Source organism: Sceloporus undulatus, chromosome 3, assembly GCF_019175285.1.
Source record: "Sceloporus undulatus isolate JIND9_A2432 ecotype Alabama chromosome 3, SceUnd_v1.1, whole genome shotgun sequence".
NCBI classification, from domain to species: Eukaryota; Metazoa; Chordata; class Lepidosauria; order Squamata; family Phrynosomatidae; genus Sceloporus; species Sceloporus undulatus.
Genome location: NC_056524.1, coordinates 199,059,194 through 199,079,868, shown reverse-complemented (window position 1 = coordinate 199,079,868; position 20,675 = coordinate 199,059,194). Strand labels below are relative to the sequence as shown.

The 20,675-nt window shown below is 42.4% G+C and overlaps 1 protein-coding gene across 1 annotated transcript in view; it reads right to left on the bottom strand.

Moving 5' to 3' along the window:
- HSPA12A (heat shock protein family A (Hsp70) member 12A) overlaps positions 1–19,176 on the bottom strand; it is a 72,080-nt gene extending 52,904 nt beyond the window's left edge. The window contains 2 exon segments of the mRNA XM_042460511.1: positions 1,908–1,993; positions 18,938–19,176. Coding sequence (XP_042316445.1) covers positions 1,908–1,993; positions 18,938–18,965 — 114 coding nt within the window. The 5' untranslated portion in view covers positions 18,966–19,176.
- Positions 19,177–20,675: the final 1,499 nt, after the last annotated feature.

Here is a 20,675-nt window from a genome sequence, read left to right as displayed (position 1 = left end):
CCCATACACCATCTTTCCTTTTTTTTTCCTCCCCTCACTCTCCTCTTTTTTATGCTGCAAGAGACTAACACGGCTAATTATTTAAAAACTATCACAATGGTAGTCGGTGGACTCAAAATATGGTACCAGTCCCTGTCACACTGGAGGAAAAAGTTGCTAGAAGCTGTATCATCCAATGCTCACTGGAGATGTGAGCATGTGCGTTTGTGTAACAAATGTTAAATCAAAACATCCAGGACATAAATCAGCAGTGGGGCCAAACATAAGGTAAATCCAACAGTGGAGGCACAGAGCTCCTGGGGCTGAGAGAAATAAACCCTAAGGGGATATATGTGACCTGCAGGCTATGAGCTGTTCATGTTTGCTGCAGACCCCACAAGATGTCAAAATAGCACTTCTTATCAGAGACAAAACCTGACACTGTGAATTTTTGTGGGCTCAAAACATTCTTTATCACACCAGGCAATGTAATCACTTAGTTCAGTACACTACCACACTGATCTTGTATTGCTTTTCAGACCTTGACAGAGTGAAGGTCACTACTGCTGACACAAACATTTTGATTCTTAGCTCCAATAAAGTATCAAAAGAGATCTTTTCCCAACTCTTCTACTCTGCAGCAAATTCTTCTCTAGTTTGGGACAAGTGAAGCTTGTGGTAGGCTTAGAAATCTATTAAATGATGCAACTGCACTGTCTCCCCTGAGACCTCATCTTGCCTGAAAACTATCATGCTCCCTCTCCAGAGCCAACTGTCCTTTTTTACTGATGGTATCAGATTGGTCCCATCTGTTAGAAATGAATTTAAGATCTATCAATTTGAAATGGCTTTTAATGGAGATGATTCCATTAAAGGCACTGCTGGCTTTTAGATTATTGTTCTTATATTGCTGGTTTTGAATTATTGTTGGTCATTCTTTGTGCTGCCCTAAAGAGTGTTTTAAAGGGTCACTATCTGTAGTTCTTACTTGGGTTCAGAATTCTTTAGCTTGCTTTTTCAGAGATAGTGAAAGGGTGATATCCAACACTATTTTTATTGACTAAATGGTAGTGTGAAATCATTGAACTAACAATCATACAACTTCTTGCACATGGTGTTCATCAACTAATTACACAACTTCCTGTGTAATCACTATTACTCATGCAATGGTGGTATCCAGTGCAATAAAGCTTCCAGAGAATTTCACTCACCTTTTCACCAGTGTGAAATTGATCTTGAAAGTGTCAGGTTTCACTAGTGTTAAGTTTCACTACCTTTTAATTGTCCATGATCACAAGGCTCTCTAATTTTTATGCTGAAAGACCAGTATGTTTATCTACCTTGGAATTTGTTTTAAACTGTGTTATATAGGCCCGGTACAGATGGGCCCTTTGTTGCGCGCCCATGATGTGCTAGGGTTACTTGAGGGTGGGGCGTGCACATGCCCCACAACCCTAGCACGTCATGGGCATGCCATAGCTGCACAGCGCCATACAGAGAACGCAGGCAACGATGACGTCACAGCTGCGCCGCATCCAAATCGTGCCACGCAGCTGCGACGTCACCAAACCATCTCTGGCGCTTTGCGGTGTTGCAGCAGTGCTGCAAAAAGGAGTCGCTTCTGGGCAGTCCTTTTTTGGTGTGCAGCAGCGCTGCACAATTTGCTTGCTGTGACACTCCTGCGGAGCAAAGAGAGGTGCCGGGGAGGCACCTCTTTTTGGTGCTCTGTAACGCGCCATAATTAAAGCTGCAATTTATGATACCATGATCTGTGTTGTCTCCTTGAGATGACACTGTCCAGCAAAGTGGCCTTAAAAACCAACCAATCTACCAATGAAATAAACATGACAAGCATCCATTAATAATCAGTAGAATGAAATTCTCACTATAAAAAAGGAAAAAAGTAATATACAAAATGTATTTCTTACCGCAATGTGGGATGGGGACAAAGGTGTTATTCCTGGGTCTCCCAGGCTTCTTGCTGGAGATGCATAGGCAGTTGATGTAACTGCTTCTGGAATAAATTGAAAGCCTTTTAGTTAACTGAGTATTCCCCATGGTGGCAGGGGAAGGGAACTGCTGAAAAGGACACAGTCATTCAAAGCACCAAGTTTGCCCACTGTGACAAAGGAGCCACACAAATAAAAGTATTAATCTTTACATTTATTGGTTCACATTATTAAAATGTAATTTTTTTAAATCTGAAAGCCCAATACCATTCTTCTGGTAATGTAACTGGAACAAATTCATTTGGACTAATCTCAAATAGCAGATAGCATACATCAAAAGGGTCACAAAGTGTAGGCAAATGCCAGTACAGATGCAATCTCTTCTTTGTCTCTTCTAGTGTACATCTTGAAAGGGATAAGGGTCAGAATCCTGTTGGGGATTTACTTATATGTAAACACAATAGTTACTGTGCTATGCAATGAAGCCCATCCCAATCCATCCAATCCCCACTTACCAGAATGCTGCCACTGTGACTGATGGGATTCATCCCTCGTCAATTGAGAAACAGCTGACTGACAATACCACCTCTTTGCATGATCTCCAGAGCAACAGACAGAAATAGGGATCTTGTTGTGCCTTCCCCTCATGCAAGAGATCGCTCATATGAGGGGATAGGTGGGACCATCAGCCAGCTGCTTCCTGATCGACAGGGAACAGATCTTCATTGACTGAAGCAGCTGCTTCCCAGTAAGTGGAGCCATTCTGTATCATGGCCCTAGGTATCTCGTGAATGAGGAGTTATGTAGGGATTCCACATAACATGGTCCTACGTATCTCATGAACAAGAGGTTACGTAAGGATTGTCAATGGAAAACAGTCATGAGTGGATAACTAGGTTATGCATTCATAACTTCTCAACAAGATTCCGGCTGTTGTTAACATCCTGTATTCCAAGGGTGCATAAACTCCAATCTAGCAGCAACATGCACTCTCTAAAAACTTAAGTGCAAACTTCCAGGAATGCTCTGGCACATCCTGATACTGCCACTGGATTCCTGGCCCCTGATGCAATTTAATGTAACTCACAGTTCAGTTAGCATTACTAAGTGAGAAGACTGTCCTGACCCTCTTAGTTACTGGTATGCGGGTATCCTCCCACATTCAAACTAGCTTCACATAGTCATTAGGACCAAAATGTAATGCACCTATCCACAAATCACTGCTGGCATTCTGTTAGTGAGAAGCCCACCTCGTGCCACAGGGTTAAGGTCAGCTTGTGCCTTTCATTTGTTTGGTTGTTGTGGAGGTCAGAGAATGCTCTTCTTCCAGAGTCATCCTATGCCTCATGGAGAGTGGAAGATGGATAAGAGAAGAATCTAGCTGTGTCTCTATAGCCAGGCACAAAATGATTCTATCATGTAGAAATCCTCAATGGACCTCAGTAAATAATCATTTTGTGTTTGGCTACAAGGACATATCCAGATGCTTCTCTGATTCCCTTCTCCCCCTGCTCTCCACTGGTGACACAGTGATTAAATGCCTGTACTGCATCGACTCACTCACTGCAAGGTTGCGAGTTCAATATCAGCCAAGGGCTCAAGCTCGACTCAGGGCTTGCATCCTTCCGATGTCACTAAAATGAGTACCCAGCTTGTTGGGGGCAATTAGCTTACACGTTGTAAACTACTTGAGGAGTGCTTAAGTGCACTGATAAGCAATATAGAAATGTACTTGCTATTGCTAGTCACAGAATGGCAATAGAGGAGTTCCAGAGGCTGAATGCTAAGTCTAGGGGTTTTGAATGGCCAGTTGGAATGTAGTTTGACATGAGAACTACTCTGCTATACCGAACTGTACAAGATTTCAGCCATAATGTGCTAAGTTTTTTGAACTGATCACTGGGGAAAAACATTTGGGATGGGGAATACAGCATTTTATTTTATCAAGCCTTAAAGTTTTTCCCCATGAGACAGAAAGCCTCTTCTCTCTTTCTTTCACCAGGGAATGAGCAAGGTGAAAAGTCTGGCTTCCCACATCACCCAGGAATACATCAGAATCTCCCATCCTCCTGTTAGAGTACTTGTAGAATATGTTGGGAAGAATGTAAAACAAGGCATCATATTAGATGATGTTCAGGGCACTTCCATGTATTATGACCAGCCCATTCAAGCTGATGCTGTGTTTTTTCCTACACAGATTAGTGACAGCATGGCCAATGGTGAAGGAATCTGAGATGCAAAGTCTGAAATATTTCTGAGTTAAATTGTGTAGGGAGGGAAGGAAGGAAGGAAGGAAGGAAGGAAGGAAGGAAGGAAGGAAGGCTTCTCAGTAACAGCTAGATACTTTTCTCATTCACATATCTTTCTTTCTTTCTTTCTTTCTTTCTTTCTTTCTTTCTTTCTGTTTCTTTGCACAGAACATCATCCAGAGAACTAGAAAAAAGAACTAATAGATGGAGACAAGGTTGACTATTACATATCAGATTGATCTTTTGCAGGCACTAGCAACCAGAAATATCCCTGAGAAGCCTTGAGAATTTAATAATACTTCAGTAGACAATTTAAGAATTGCATTGGTTTCAGGACTTTCCCCTTACTCATATAGAGATTGTTATCTGGATTAGATGATGTATTTGATAGACGATTGGCTATTCTGGGTTTGTTTCTCGTCAAAAGGGTAAAATGGGATAATCTAAATTAGGACAGCAGTACATGTGGAGGACTGTATGACCCATTCTCCCCTGCATTTTTCTGTCCACTAATAAGGGGCCAGGCAAGGATTAAATAGATATCACATTATCTACTTAATTTGATTGACAAGAACATCATACAAAAAGCAGGATTGGACTCTGAGGAAGAGGCATGAAAACTGAAGGAAGGAACATCAGCTATCTAAGATATGCAGGTGACATCATAATACAAACAAAATATCAGAGATATGGAAAGATTATTAAAGAAAGTCAAGGCAGAAAGCACAAAGGCAGATTTACATCTGAACATTAAGAAAACAAAAATTATGACCACAGACAATTTATATAATTTTTAGTTCAAGATTTTCCTTACTTGGCCTCATCTATCAGAGCAGAGGCTGAAGTCAAGAAATTTGGAGGAAGACTAGGACTTGGAAGAGTAGCTATGAAGTCAAGACATCAGAGGAAGATTAGGACTTGGAAAGTAGACAAGATACTGAAGTGTAAAGATATATAATTAAATACTAAAGTTAAGATCATCCATGCCACCATACTTCCCATTTCTATGTACTGTTGTGAGAACTGGACAGTGAGAAAAACTGATAGGAAGAAAATCAGTTCATTTGAGATGTGGTGCTGGAGAAGAGTTCTGAGAATACTGTGCACTGCCAAAAAGACCACTGGACGGGGACTAGAACAGATCAGGCCTGAACTCATCCTGAATGCAAAGATTTCTAAACTGAGATTGTCATGCTTTGGCTATAGCATGAGAAAAAGGGACTCACTAGAAAAGACTATAATGCTTTATAAAGTTGAGGGGAAAAGAGAAATCTACTATCTGTCCTGTAATGACCTCTTCAAGGAAATAATACTGGTGGTGGCAGGGATGGCAGTGGTAGGGACAATCCTTTCCCTGCAAAACATACTTCTAATTTGGATGTGGTGAAAGACTATATCTTTTAAAAGGACCCAAGCCTTGGATAGACAAACAGATCAACTGGTATCTCAGGGTTGTTTTATTCTTATCTCATATTGCAAAGGCACAAATTATGGCATGTGGTCCAGGCACTGGCTTTTGTAAGGACTCGTGATCTGGTTCTGGTCATTTCATGCATTTGCAAACACATGATGTATTTCATGTGACTATTACTACTTTAATACCTCTTGATAAGGAAGGAGGTGATTTGGGCTTGTATGAATAGAATGTGTTCCACTTTAACTCAATCTACCCAATATAGCACTTTTCCCTAGGTTTCCATGGCCACCACGGCAGATCAAACATCCTATAATCAAAACAGTAGGGGAGTACTGCTTAAAGCTGGCAATGCCAGAAGAGGTTGTACATTCAAGTTGGGGGGGGGAGCAGTCATAGTAGTGATTTTGCTTGCCTTTTGTATTTTAGTTTCTTCATCCTCAGTCAGCTATACAGATACAGGGAAGTATGAAACTGAGTTTTTAGTGATTACCAGCTAGAGCCTGTAAAGAAAAAACTATATAGCTATTGATGCACAACTGAAGCCAGACAAATCTTAGCCCCTACAAAACAATACTAGTTCTATTTATTTTTATAGCATTCTTCATTTGTAAAACTTTACAATAAAGCTTTTACTCTTCAGTTATTGGATTGGCATTAGCTGTAAGGTAAGTCCAGTTACAATGTTTTGTAGTCTGATCTTATACATGTTTTCTCAAAAGTTAAGTCTTGCTTACTTCTATGGAACTTGCTTCTCAGCAAATTCTTAGGACTACAGACCAAGGCTGAAATCCTGTGCACATTTACAACAGAGGAAGCCCCATTAAACAAATTTGTACAATACAAACTTGTACAAAACTTTATACAATAACCATGCACAGATTCATATTGTAAAGGCACATCTAATGGGTCTTACACACTACGCAGTTATAGTGCTACAATTCCACTTTAACTATCATAGTTCCATCCTATGAAATCCCATGATTTGAATGTTAGGAAGGGATATTTAGAAGAGCCTAGTGTCTCACCAAGGTTTCCTTCCCAGGATTCCATAGGATGTTGCAACAGCAGTTAAAGTGGAGTCATAGAGTGATAACTGTGTAGTGTGAAAGGGCCCTAAGTGGACTCTCAGCACTACCAAACAATTTTTCCCCATGATTGAAACTAAACAATTGCACAATAACAGTCTTGTTGGAAGTTGACTTAATTTATTCTTTCTTCTGTGAGAAGGTTATGGAACAGAGGTGCTAAAAATAAAGCAGAACAAACATGGTATGGCGGTTTGATCCTTGGACTAAGACTCTGGGAGGCCAGGGTTCAAATCCCTGCTCAGCCACTAGATGACCTTGGACATGTTGTGCTCGCTCAGCATTAGAAGAAGGCAATGCCAAACCTCCTTTGAATAAATCCTAGCAAGAAAACCTTAAGTCAAGTCAAGTGGACTTGAAGGCATATAATAACTATAAACCCCTTCAAGCTATAAGTAAAAGCCAGTCTCACCCACTGTTCTGTTATTCTACCATTTTGCAAAAATGTGGATCTCCTGGTTTGAGGTCCCTTGCACCATCATTAGTCAGTGGCGGCTACTAGCTTCAATTGAGTGATGGATCCTCTTTAGATTTTAATTTGAACTTTACAGGAACTATCCATGGTGCTGAAACCATTTTGAAAACCAGGTCCAGTACTGTACTTTGAATAGCTGTTTCAGCCCAAAACATGGAATGGATTCACTGCCCTATTTATACAACAGCTATCACCTGACATTAGTCTTGATCCAGTATCATTACGTGCTTCTCACAGACATTGCATTTGGTTCATTTATGATGCTGCAAGTTTATTCCAGTCTATGCAGTTGCTGACACTAGTGGCATATTTCAAACTTCTGCTGAAGCAGCTTCTTTACTCTGAACTTGTACTGTCTCCACATTGTTCCATATATCAACAGCAAGGCTTGTATAATCAGAACTGCTGTACCACTGAGCTATCTGCTTGTGGGCATTTCATAATAAACGAAAGTCCTTTGACATATTGTCAAGGAAAGTGACTGCTATGGGCAAATAGTCCTTGGCTAGGAAAATTGTATGAATGTTATCAGATTTAGTGTAAAAAGTCATGATTACATACTATGATTAAAGAGAGTCCTCTGGAATCCTCACACCTTAAAATACTATACAGTTTGAGAAGTCCTGTGACACCTTAAAGACTATCAGATTTATGTTTGTGCAAAATTATACATGTGATGTGATAAACTTTAAGGTGACAAAATACTTTTATTTTCACTGCAACAAACCAACATATGCAGTATCGCTCACAGGGACTAGTAAAATAATAATAACAATAACAATAACAATTTAATTAAATTTAGGACATTAAACCTATGGGGCACCAACTCAGACTCCCACTTCAGACCTTACAATTCAGAATCCTTTCATGCTAAACAAATACAGTGTTGTTATTCCACTTTAACTACCATGTCTGCATCCTATGAAATTTTGGGGTCTGTAGTTTGGGGATGCTCTGACTAAGAGTTCTAAATAACACTTCCTAAATTACAAATCCCAAATTCCCTAAGATGTTGCCATGACAATTAAAGTAGAATGCAATGCTATCACTGTGTAGCACAAAAGGGACAGGAGAACCAATGTGACTTTGGAAGTGGGGCTCAACATACAATCCACAGTGCTCTGAGGTTCATCACACCTACCTTTTCACCACACTCGCTCCCATGTCAGTGGGGTAGCAAATCCACTCCAGGTTTTAGTTGAAACTTTAAAGGAGCTATTCAAAGAACTGAACTCATCAAGGGGATAAGATTTAGCACCTTGGACAGGCCTAGTAAGGTTCATACTAAAAAACAGATTCATCACCTCACTGATATAGTAGCCATTGGTCACCCCTCTGCTCACCTTATTTATGTAAATAAATTATATACAGTTCTTGAATCATATTTGCATGTTTACATTTTATAAAACTTAAATAAATGCTAATTTTTATATTTTTGAATTTATCTAATTCTGGTTACTTATCATTTTTCTCTCTTTATCCTCCCTGTATTTCAACAGTGTAAAGAGAATCCTTCTAAGTCCAGTAATGATTCGATATTAGATAAGAAGCCTACATGCAGAACTAATGTGGCCAGCTACACAATGATTTGGGCTTTGTCCAAGGGAAAAGCAGGGCTTCCCTGGAATAACCTGAAGTGAACTATATTGTTCCAAAAGCTTTAGGTCCATCCTGAAGATCTGGAAGTTACAGACAAACTCAAAAGGCGGAGGGATCTTGCAGCATCTTTGAGATGAACTGAAGGAAAGAAGTTGGTAGCATGAGCACAAGCATCTGAGAAAGTAAGCTCAGGTCAACAAAAGCTCATGCTACCAACTTCTTTTCTTCGGTTAGTCTCAAAGGTTCCACAAGATCCCTTTGCATATTGTTTTTCCAGACCAACGCAGCTATGTCTTTGAGATAAACTCAAGACAGTCTAGGAATGCCAGTTAAAAAAGGAAATCAGCAGTTGTGAAGGTAGAAAGAAGGGGTGTAGTTTAGTGACAGATTGTTCTTGCTTCTAATGGGGGAGTAAATTTTACCAGAGACCTCAATTTTCTTTCCAAGTGCAGTACTTTGGGAAAAGAAGGCCTGTTACAGACTGCCAGAATAAAGCTGCTTCGGGTCTCTTTGGAGGTATGCTGTTTAAATGATGCATGCATCCGAAGAATCCGGAAGCTGCACCAAAGCTGCACTCCAGTGCTTAGGAATGGAGTGTGGCTTTGGCGCAACCTCTGGACTCTTAGGACCCATCCAAAGAGACCCGAAGCAGCTTTATTTTGGCAGTCTGTAACAGGCCGAAGACACTTTTCATTTGGTGTGCACAGAACAGAAAACAAATCGGTTTTTATCCCCCGTAATTCTATAACTGCTGGATGTACCTGCAATAGCAGTCTAATGGCTTCCATGTCAGTAAATCCACCCTTGGGTTTTAGTTCAACACCCATGAACAGTTCCTTTAAAGCGGAAAGTAAAACCTTACCATTGCCCATCTTTCTAAACTGTTACAGGCTGCTTCTTTAGGAACACCTTTATCATGCAGTCTTTTTTTTTCTTCAAAAGAATTGCCTTTAAACGTACAGTGTGCCTGGGGATGGGAAAAGGATCGACCTCACCCACCCACCCCACAACATGTGGGGCAGACAGAACTGAATCCCATCACTGGCCATTGGTGTCATCTGGTGCCACTGGGGCTGGGGGGCAGAAATTCTTCCCATTGCCTTGCTTGCCTGCCCCCCTGCTGGTCAGCAACTGGTGATGCCACCTCCAGAAAACCTGTTCAGAGGGAAGTGTTGCAGCCTCTGGATGGCCCAGTCAGGCAGGGTCTAGCATGGCACCCTTTCTCACTTGCCCAACAGCCATGTCAGTCTCACCAGGTGTACTATCCCACTGGGGGCATACTCCCCTCTGGGGTGTCACATGGGTGATCTCCACTTCCCACATTCCCCTACAGAAGCTCCTGATCTACATACACACATTTTAACACATTCTTTCAAACAAAACCCCCTGGACCTATTTGTCTGAAATAGCGTATGTTACCTACGTATGGACACCTCTGTAATACATGTTGTGCTAATATAAATGAGACACAAAATAGCAGGGGCACACAACTTTTTTAACACTTTAAAAACTTCCACAGATTCAGAACTAGTTGACACACCAAACTGGAAAGGCTGCTCAGAAACAAAACAAAATCCTTACACCCATCTGTCTGAAATTTAACAGGCTTCATGAACTGCAAATGTTAATCAAGGCTGGCAATATTTTTTTTAAAGTTATAGTCTTCCCTTTTTAACAACATCATCAAACGGCAAAGCCACCTACCATAGATACAGGATTACTATGCATGCCAAGTTCACCTAATTCTGTCCAAACTTTTTTTAAAAACTTATCAGCTTTTGTTCATTTTCCCCATGTAAGTCCACAGGAAGATTGACAAAGCTTTGGATTTTCTGACGCACGTTCCAGTCTTGAGCCAAAGCATGAGGCAGTACGACTGAATCAACCACTTTTTGAAGCACCACAGCTGGGTCCAACATTGGTGGATTTTGTGCACCAGATAAAGTATATTACAATACTGACATGCAGCTAGATCCCTACCATTAAAAATAATAAGAACCAGTCATCATGCTATCTCTCTCATATTTCTAAATGAAAAATCCCGAAATTTGAATACATTTCCAAAAAATAATCGCTAAGAATAGATATATCCAGTACTATGTAGCAAAAACATGTTCAGCACAGACTTGTTGTCCTTCAGGTATCAAACTTCTCTCCTAAAATGAGATTTAGTGATTCTCTTTGTACCACCTTGTACCACAGGACAGCTGATAGGGAACTAGTGACACTCTTGATGCATGAGCTCAATGACTACATGATTCTTGTAGTCCCACCCCACCGGTGTTAGCCAACATCTTTTTGATGTCTCAAGAACTGTCTGCAATAGGTAACAGAATTGATGAAGGCCCATAAGCTAAATCTCAGTTCAAGATGACAGAGGGGCTGTGGCTTGAATGGTTCACTAGTCTGAAAAATTGTCCAGGGGTTGCACTCTGACAAACATTTCCAGGCATTTAAATGATTTTTACATCTTATTAAAGATTGGCATTCACCCTGTTGATTTAACATTTTGTTCTTACATTGCTGTATTTCATTCTTTAATCTACTCATTCTTTAATTTACACTTTGTCAATCATTATTGTCTTTGCCAGGGAGTCACAACATCTCATGATACATACAACGTCTCAGCCTCAGATGTTAGTGAGGCCTGATTTGCTCTAAAACTATTTCATTTGTTTTTTTAACAATCTATGGTATCTGTAGACCTCTACTCCAACACATTTCAGATGTGTTGATTTTCTTCCTTGACCAGCTTTTAGAGACATACATAGAGCATTATATGCCTTACTAAAAGCATAGCTGCCTTGACAGATGGATGACTCAGGCTAAATGAATTATAAGCTACTTTCTAGTTGTATAGTTTATTGACAGTCTAATCATAATCAGGGTAAAAGCCCTAATGCCATCACTTCCATAAAGTACAATTTCACTTCTTATGACTACCTTAGTTCTGCTGGTATAAGTACCAATATGATTTTCTCATTGAGCTGTGTTCTGCTTTTTCAAGGGGATGTGACTTGGGAAGAATCTACTGTAAGCAATAACCTTAGCTTGTGTTTAAAAGCTGGCTTAATAGTGGACAGTGAGCTTAGTCTGTTCTTATTCATTGGTCTTTGACATCTGAATTAATGTCTGTGGAAACAATTAGGTGTTTTACTGGGACAAAAGTCAGACCTATATAATTCCATCCTGGAATGAACCAGTACTTACTCAGCCCAGTATATTAAATTAGAGGTTTTGGCTTTGAAGACCAGTGTTTGATGGAGGATTGGAGGCCACAAATTATGCATAAACACATAAGTATATACATAAATAAACGTACTAATTTATTTACTGTTAATGCCATGCCCCAGATCGCTTTTCAAAGTTCATTTAATTCAATTTATTTACACATCTGATTAATTAATCCACTCTGATTAATTAATATCATCCATCCACCTCCAACACCCACAACTTTTTCCACTCATGTCATTGCTCTCCTTTCCCCTCTACTCTGCTCTGAATTCATATAGCATTGAGAATCTTACAGCTGCTGGAGCACCTTTTAGATGATGCTCTCAACTTGGCTCAGAGCTTGGGGTCCAAAGAATCCTTGCAATGGACATCAAATCCTGAGAAGCTGTAAAGTAGTTTCTGAAAGATGTTTAACAGCAGGTGGGACAATGCCTGTGCATCTGATCAATATGCACAGTAGCAGTCAATGTGGCAATTGCAGCAGAAAATCAGCAATAAATTTGGCTACAAAGGACTAATGGGAAACTACAAAATCTCTTGGGGCCCATGCAGCCCAAAGGTTGTGCATTCCTACTTGAAAGTTACAAAGGCTGTATCTACCCTAGAAATACTGTAGTTTGATACCACTTTAACTGGCATGGCTCTGTTCTACAGAATCCTGGGATTTGAAGTTTTGCCATAATAAATCAAATGAATTAATGAAGTTTGATGATACACCAGCACTGCTTTGGCAGAGAAAGCTAAAGACCTTGTAAAACTACAAGTCCCAGGATTCCACAGGATGGAGCTACAACACTGTAGTTGCACTGGTGTCAAATCACATTATCTCCACAGTGTAAATGCACCCAAAGAGTTTTCAAGCTGATATCTGTCCTAATTTTGCTGTGTCAGTCTCTTCAGCATGAAAGGAGAAGGGGGGGGGGAGAGAGAATGTTGCAGCACCTTTAAGACTAAATGGTTTTTATTTTAGCATTAGTTTTCATGGATATAAACCCACTTTTTCAGACATATTTCTTCTGTGTAAAGCATTATCTTATCCTACACTGGATGCTGCTACATCTGAGGCATATTCTAGCTGTGGTAGATAGACGTCCTTGAATTGCACTTCCTTAAAGACCACCCATGAGTATTACACAGCAATAGAACTGTCACACCATTTTTTGGTCTAAAGAGGTCAGTGAGAACAGGCTTTCCTTTGGGGGATTGTTATAACAAGTCAGGTAAGCACTATATTTCAACTCTAAGATTGCCACACTGAACACCAAACAACTAAGGCCATCTCCTAAACTGACACCACACTCAAAGCAAATGAGTTACTAATGGGTGGGAAGCAGGGTTAGTTTTATCTGAAGCATCTTGTGTATCCGTTTAGCTGTCTGTTCTGCTGGAAAGACTGCAGTACTATAGGACGAGGGATCATAAAAATAATTAATGTCTAGTGCCTACTGCAACATCTGACTGCCTCAGTGTAATTTAGCAATGTTTTGGCTTTGGAGCAAAGCTTACTGCAACAGATTTCATCACAGTCTTCTGAACGCAACATAATTTTTCATATTTTGTTCAAACATTTGGGTTGTTTACTGTGTCAAAGAGAATAAGCCACGGCTCAGCATTTCTGTTATGACAAATGAGTACTCTACTGAATCATGTCTTTGAGTACCACAGAAACCTCCCTATGTACATTTATTTTAGCATCAACTTATACAAGATTCAAAAACCACGTAAAACGAAAATGCAACATCCATCATATGACAGCTAAGTAAATTGGCTTTTCCATTTCCCCCATTACTACAATGGTTACTTCTCTGGTGTTGAAACTATTTACAGGGGAAGACTCCTATGCAAACTGGTATGTGAAAAAGGGATTTAAAAGATCTATTCTCATCCCCACCATTGAAAAACCAGGGGAGAGAGGGCAATTCCATCGCCCTTTCTGTACATACAGAAAAGTGTACCTTTTCTATTTTCACAGTTCATATCCTTCCCATTGCTTCAGATGTCCTGCATTTAAATGACTCAGTTATACACCACACACCTGCATCCTGCATACAGAGGAAGTGGCTGTTAGAGACTCAAGTCTCTGTGACCGCCATAAAGGACTATGCAAGGGTAGTCTTCAAAGCTTCAGGCTTTTCCATTTTCTTCAAAATTCACAGCCATGAAACAAATGACACTTGCTATGTTGCTTCATGACTGCTCTTTATGAGTTTCTACTATCTTAGTACTCAAAAATGATGTGCGCCAGACACTAGTGCAGGCCAGCCACACCCAACAGACTGCTGCTCTGTACACCAGAAATTAAGAATTGTCAGGTTACTGTGGGAAACGCTTGAGGGGACATATACCTTATACATATACCAGAGCCTTGGGGCATCTGAGTCTAGTCTAGGATTGCTTTCAGTGCATTTTCCAGTCCCCTGCCATCAATCTAGTTATTAATGTGATTCAAGAAAAGGGGTGTGATACAAAGAACCTTTGAAGAAAGAGCATCCTCTCAGTCATATTCAAGATGCAACAATACTTTCACCCAAGTCAGAAATGCAAACTCTATGTATCAGTCTTGCCAAAAAAAAAAAAGGGGGGGGGGTTGAAAAAATTCCTGAGACAAGTTCTCTCCTTTGCTAAGTGTTACAAAAAGGGGGTTTAAGTTGTGCATGCCACAGAGACTGGAAAGTACAGTTGACATACTTGGTTTTAATGAAACACATTGGGAATGGCTGAAAATATATGCCCCTCCACATGTGGTTGGACTGTAACTCCCATGATATCTCATCATTGGCTATGCTGGCTAGGACTCATGGTAGTGGCAGTCAGTAATATAAGTTGTAAATTGTTAAGTGCAGGCTTTTAGTCCCTACAGTGGCATCCCATAGAGAGACCAACAATTTAAATGGTTGTTTTAGTAATTTTCATCTCCACCAAGAGATGTTTATGTGTATGACTAATGACTCTTGCCCACTCAAGACCAAGGCATCCCTTTGGATTACAAACAATATAATAAAAATGCATCATTGCTGGGTAAATCCATTTCTTCCCCAACCGTTGAGGCAAATGAACCTAAGCTCAAAAGGAATAGAGGAATCCAAGGCAGGTAAGCAGATGGTGCCATAACTCCTGCCAATTGAAAAGTCCTGCATGACCTGGCTCTGCTACATCACTGGAAGGCCAGATGTCCATCAAAATCTGTTCCTCATCCTTTGACTTAAAGGTGTGAGTGAACTATTAAAAACAGGCAGTCCTGCAGCTGAGTTAGAGGCTTCCAACCATTTAGAATTCTCCCTTGTCCAATTTTAAAAGACTCGAAGGCCTGTTACAGACTGCCAAAATAAAGCTGCTTCGGGTCTCTTTGGAGGTATGCTGTTTAAATGATGCATGGGTCCTAAGAGTCTGGAGGTCGCGCCAAAGCCACACTCCATTCCTAAGCACTGGAGTGCAGCTTTGGTGCAGCTTCCGGATTCTTAGGATGCATGCATCATTTAAACAGCATACCTCCACAGAGACCCGAAGCAGCTTTATTTTGGCAGTCTGTAACAGGCCTAAGTTTGTCTCTTGCCGTAAGATACTACCAAGTGCTTGCACTGTCAGATATAACTAAGGCTGTATCTACACTGCAGAATTATGCAGTTTGTCACCTCTTTAACCGCCATGGCTCAATGCTATGGAATTCTGGGAATTGTAGTTTTGTGAGTTATTTCATCTTCTCTGTCAGAGAGCTCTGGTGCCCCAACAAACTATAAATCCCAGAATTCCATTGGATGGAGCCATGTTTGACATTAGTTAGTGATGTCAAATTGCATTAATTCTGCAGTGTGGCAGGCTGCTATGATGATGGGGTGAGTGCTTCCAGGACAGATTATGCTCTTGCCTTTCCCCAGGGATGGTTCCTTTTTAAAATAAGTGTTACACGTACAGTTTTTATATTGACCCTTGGATAAGTCAACATAGGTTTAATGGTCAATTTCTAGACTTATACAGTGGGCTTTTCTCTTACGTGGGGGATCTGTTCTGGATCCCCCTGCGTAAGGGAAATTCTGCGTATGCTCGTGCCCCATTGCAAATAATGGTGTGTGTGCTTGCAGCACGACACTGTGTGTGTGTGTGTGCACGCGCGCGCCATGGGCACATGCGCCATTTGTTTTATTGCCACATGGCTTCAGCGTATGCTTGAACCCGTGTATGGTGCACCCGTGTATGGCGCGGGCGCACTATACATGAGTATATACAGTGTCACAGTCTGTGTGTGTGTGTGTGTATATATATATATATATATATATGCACACACACAGTATATATTTTCCTGAATAGCCACTCATTGGAATGGATCTTGACATTGAATACCCTGTAACCCTATAAATCTTCTCATCTCTGATTATTTTAATGGATATTTTTATGTTTAATATTTTAACGTTGAAATGTTAGTTATTATGAAGTTTTAAGGGAGGGAGGGAGGGAATAATTGGTATTACTTTTGTATGGTATGAATTTTATTGTAAGCTGCCTCGATCCTGACAGAGAGGCGGAGTAAAATAAACACCCCACCATTGGGGGAAATTGGAAAGGAGGTAAGAAAACTGCAAACCCAACCAAACCCCAACCTGTGCCATTGTCCATTAGCAACAATGGAAAGAATGTTGTTTGCCTCCCTCTCCTCTGCTTCCCAAACAATAGCTGTCATTTCTCCTCCATCATGTCAGCAGCTGTACCTGACACACACATCCTTCCTCTGGAGGAGGAACCCTCCCTCGCTCTTTCTGCAAAAGATCTGCCAGAGAGGAGGAAGAGAGAGAATTTAAAAAGCCAGGGAAAACCAGCAGCACTTCTGCTGCAGCCCCGCCAGGGCTGGGAAATCGCTGCATTGCCTGCAGCCCGGCTGAGCCTCGGTCCAGCGCCCCGCCCAGCTGCAGAGCATCTTCATCTTCATCTTCCTCCTCCTCCCCAGGAGGGAGGCCTGGGATTCCTCCGCATTGTTTTTCCACCTGGATCCTATCGCCCGCCGGCTCTCTTCCCAATCTGCTGCAGTCCAGGTCTGTGCAGAAAAAGGAAGCTCACTTTGGATGGGGAAAGCTTTCCTTTGCAGAGCTTCTGGAAGGGCAGAAGGCAAAGGGGAAACTCACCCACCTCACAAAACACACACAAATATACACACACACACTGGAAGCAGCCTCCTCTCCAAGGATGGTCCAAATATGTGTGTGTCAGGTCCATCTCAAGTTCCAGCAGGTTGCATCTGCACTGCAGAAATAAATCCAGGTTCGGCCCCACTTTTTCTCAACAGCTCTGTTCTGGCACCCGAGCCTTCTCTGTCAGAGAAGTCTCTCCCAAAAATACCGTCTAGACTCATCTATAAGTCAATCTCATGTATAAGTCGAGGGCAGGTTTTGGGGCCAAAATTATGGATTTTGTTATGACCCCTGGATAAGTCAAGGGTCAATCTTAGGGGCATGTAACAAGGGATGTAAAGGATGAAGCAAAGGAAACAATGCTAAAGATCTTTAGAGGTTTTGACAGGCGTAACTGTTTGTGCTCACCCTAAAAGCCGGATGGATAAGAGAGAAGAAGGGGCTGATACTTCTTTTAGGTACTCCAAGGAGAGACTAAGCTCTCAGCTTGCACCCGGGCATGGTTCTTATTTTTGATAAGAGTTAAAGTACAGAAGTTACACTGACCCATGGATAAGTCGACCCACGTTATGGGGATCAGTTTTTTGACTAAAATTTCTAGACTTATACATGAGTATATACAGTACACAACCAGTGTGGAGTTAAAGCGGCGTCAAGCTGGATCCTTTGCTGCAGTGCAGAGGCAGCCCGCTGCCAAGAACAAGGGGGAGTCCCAAAGCAGCCGCTTGACACAGATAGCCGAGATCAGGGCTGCTGGACTGGCAGAGGAGTCCACACATGCAGAAACCCAGGATTGGACCTTTTCTGAGAGAGAGAAGGGTGTGTGTTCAGGTTGAGCCCTAGGTAATGTTGAGGACTCCCTCTTGTCTCCATACACATGTCCAGTCTCAGGATTTGTAGTTTCACAGCTCTTTCACCTTCCCTGCCAAAGAGTGCCGGCGCCTGACAGGACCTGTCCTCCATTTCCAAGGCATGCCCTCCTTTTTCCAACACCAGTCCTCCATTTCCAGGACCTGCCCTTCTTTCCTGAGACCTGTCCTCCATTCTCAGGACCTGCCCTCCATTTCCAAGACCTCCCCTCCTTACCCCAAGATCTGCCCTCCATTTCCAAGACACATCCTCCATTTCCAGGACCTGTCCTCCATTTCCACCTTCTGTCTGGGAGGAATGCCCAAAACCAACCAACAAAAAACTCCTAACCTTTGGAGCATGGCTCAGAAACACGAATGTCCATTCCTAGGTGTGTCCTGATCTTTCCAATGGCCAGGTCTTCCCTTTTCCTGCGGAATGCCCTCCCTTTGGAGCAGGACTAAAGACGCAAAGCTTCGCAATTCCTAGCCAGGGCTTGGCCCTTGCCTTGGAGAAGGTCCTCCATTTTCCTTGAGGCTGCCCTATCTTCATCATCATCATCACTACTATGATTACTAATTATTATTATTATTTATTAGCATGATTACTATTTATTACTATTATTATTACTACTATTTATTATTATTATTATTATTATTATTATTATTATTACTATGATTACTATTATTTTTTTATATCCTGCTTCTCCCCCCCCCCTCAAAATAACACACACACACACACACAAGAACAACAACAACCTGGGACTCAGAGGGCCTTGCAATTTTTAAAACACACACACACACCGAGCACACAAAAGGGATGCCTTTGAGCAGAAGGCAAAGGATTGCAATACTGGAAGCGATTGCTCGCTGGAACCTGGAAAGAACCGAAGCAAGAGAGTGGGAAGAATAGGAGTGTCCTCCATTTTGGGGTGGAGGACCTCCCTGGACCCCAGCCAACCATCCAGCCAGCTCCCCTTACCTGCCGCCACCCCTTCGGTCCCGGCCATGGCGATGAGGCGGTGGCTTCACTGGGCAGCCTGAGCCATGGATGCTCTCTCTCCCTCTGCGATCCCTTCTTCCTTCCTCCTCCTCCTCTTCTTCCTCCCCTGCCTGACCTTGCCTTCGCCTCTCTCGCTCCTCTGCTGCTGCAAAGCCCTGGATGCTCCTCCGCTCAGTCTTCTGCAAAGGCAATGGCCCCTCCTCCTCTGCCTGCCTGCCTCCAGCCCCATCGCCAGGGAAGGAGGGGGAAGGCAGCAGCAGGAGGAGGAGGAGGAGGAGGGGAACCAGCTGACAAAGGAGCCCCCCAGAGCAGCCCTCTGGGGAAGAGCAGGCACAGGAGGAGCAGAACCGGGGGGGGGGGCTGGGTTTGGTGTTGCTTTCTTGAAGGGATCCTGTTTCTTACCCCTCTGGGGCTTGGCTTCCTTTGGATGGCTTGGGGTGTCATTTGGTGTTGTAGGGTTTTACCCCAATCTATGGGAGCAGCCTGCTTTGAGGTGGGACTCTGGAGACCAGGGTTGAAATGCTCTCTGCTCAGCCATGGAACCCACCATGGGCAAGTCACATGCTCTCAGCCTCCAAGGAAGGCAAGGGCAAACCCCCTCTGGACAGATCAAAAGACCCCATGATTTCTGTTTCCGGAGCTATGAAAGCCACCATGGGCAAGTGGCACACTCTCCGCCTCCGAGGAGGCAAGGCCAAACCTCCTCTGGACAAGTGTGTAGAGAGAGATCTTGTAGCACCTTTGAGGCTAATGGAAAAAAAGAAGTTGGCAGTATGAGCTGAGCTTCAGTTTACTTCCCCTGAACAAATCCATTTCCTGCTCAGGCATGAAACCCACCGAGTGACCTTGGGCAAGTCACATGCTCTCAGCCCCAGGGGAAGAAGGCCATGGCTAATCTCCTCTGGACAAATCTGGCCAAGAACACCCATGATAAGTTTGCCTTAGGGTCGCCATAAGTCAGAAACAACTTGAAGCCACACAACAACAGCAGCAACAAACCTGAATAATTGTAGCCACATTCCCATTTGTGGCTATAACAGATGCTCAGGGGGATACTCAAATGGCTGTGGCCAAGGTTGGACTCTACCCTGACAGGCGACTGGCTCCTTTGGTTCCTGCTTGGGTAATAATAATTGAACCCAGATCATTGCAGCCATGTTCCCATGTGTGGCTGCGGCAGATGCTCAAGTTGCTGCACTATGGTTAAGGCCTTATCTGCCATGATGGGAGGCCAGTTCATATGACAAGCCAAAGCAATGGCTGCAGTGACAGCAGTGCAGTGCCCCATCTGCCCCTCACAGAGGAGAAAGATAATTGGTTTTGTTGGAAATTGATGGGGGGGATGGGAGCAGAACACTGTCATTAAATAAAAAGTGGTTAGATGTGTGCTCCCATGCAGTTCTGAGCAGTGAACTGACATGTATAGCACTGCAGGGGGGGGAAAGGGGGGGTGGAATGCCATCCATATTTCTCTATCCATGTGTGTACAGATACATCCCCCCAAATGGATATCCAGTGGTGAGACTGCAAAGAGTGCTGCATTGCTCATTATTAATGATGCCATAGCTATTCATGCTTGCTGCACAGCACAACATAAGAGCAACCAAGGTGTGCTGCATACCATTTGCTAGGTTCACTCTTGAGTCCTTTAGGGCCCAATATCTCTGCAACAAGAGCAACACTGGAAGAGACTCTTTGAATCTACTTAGTGCTCAGA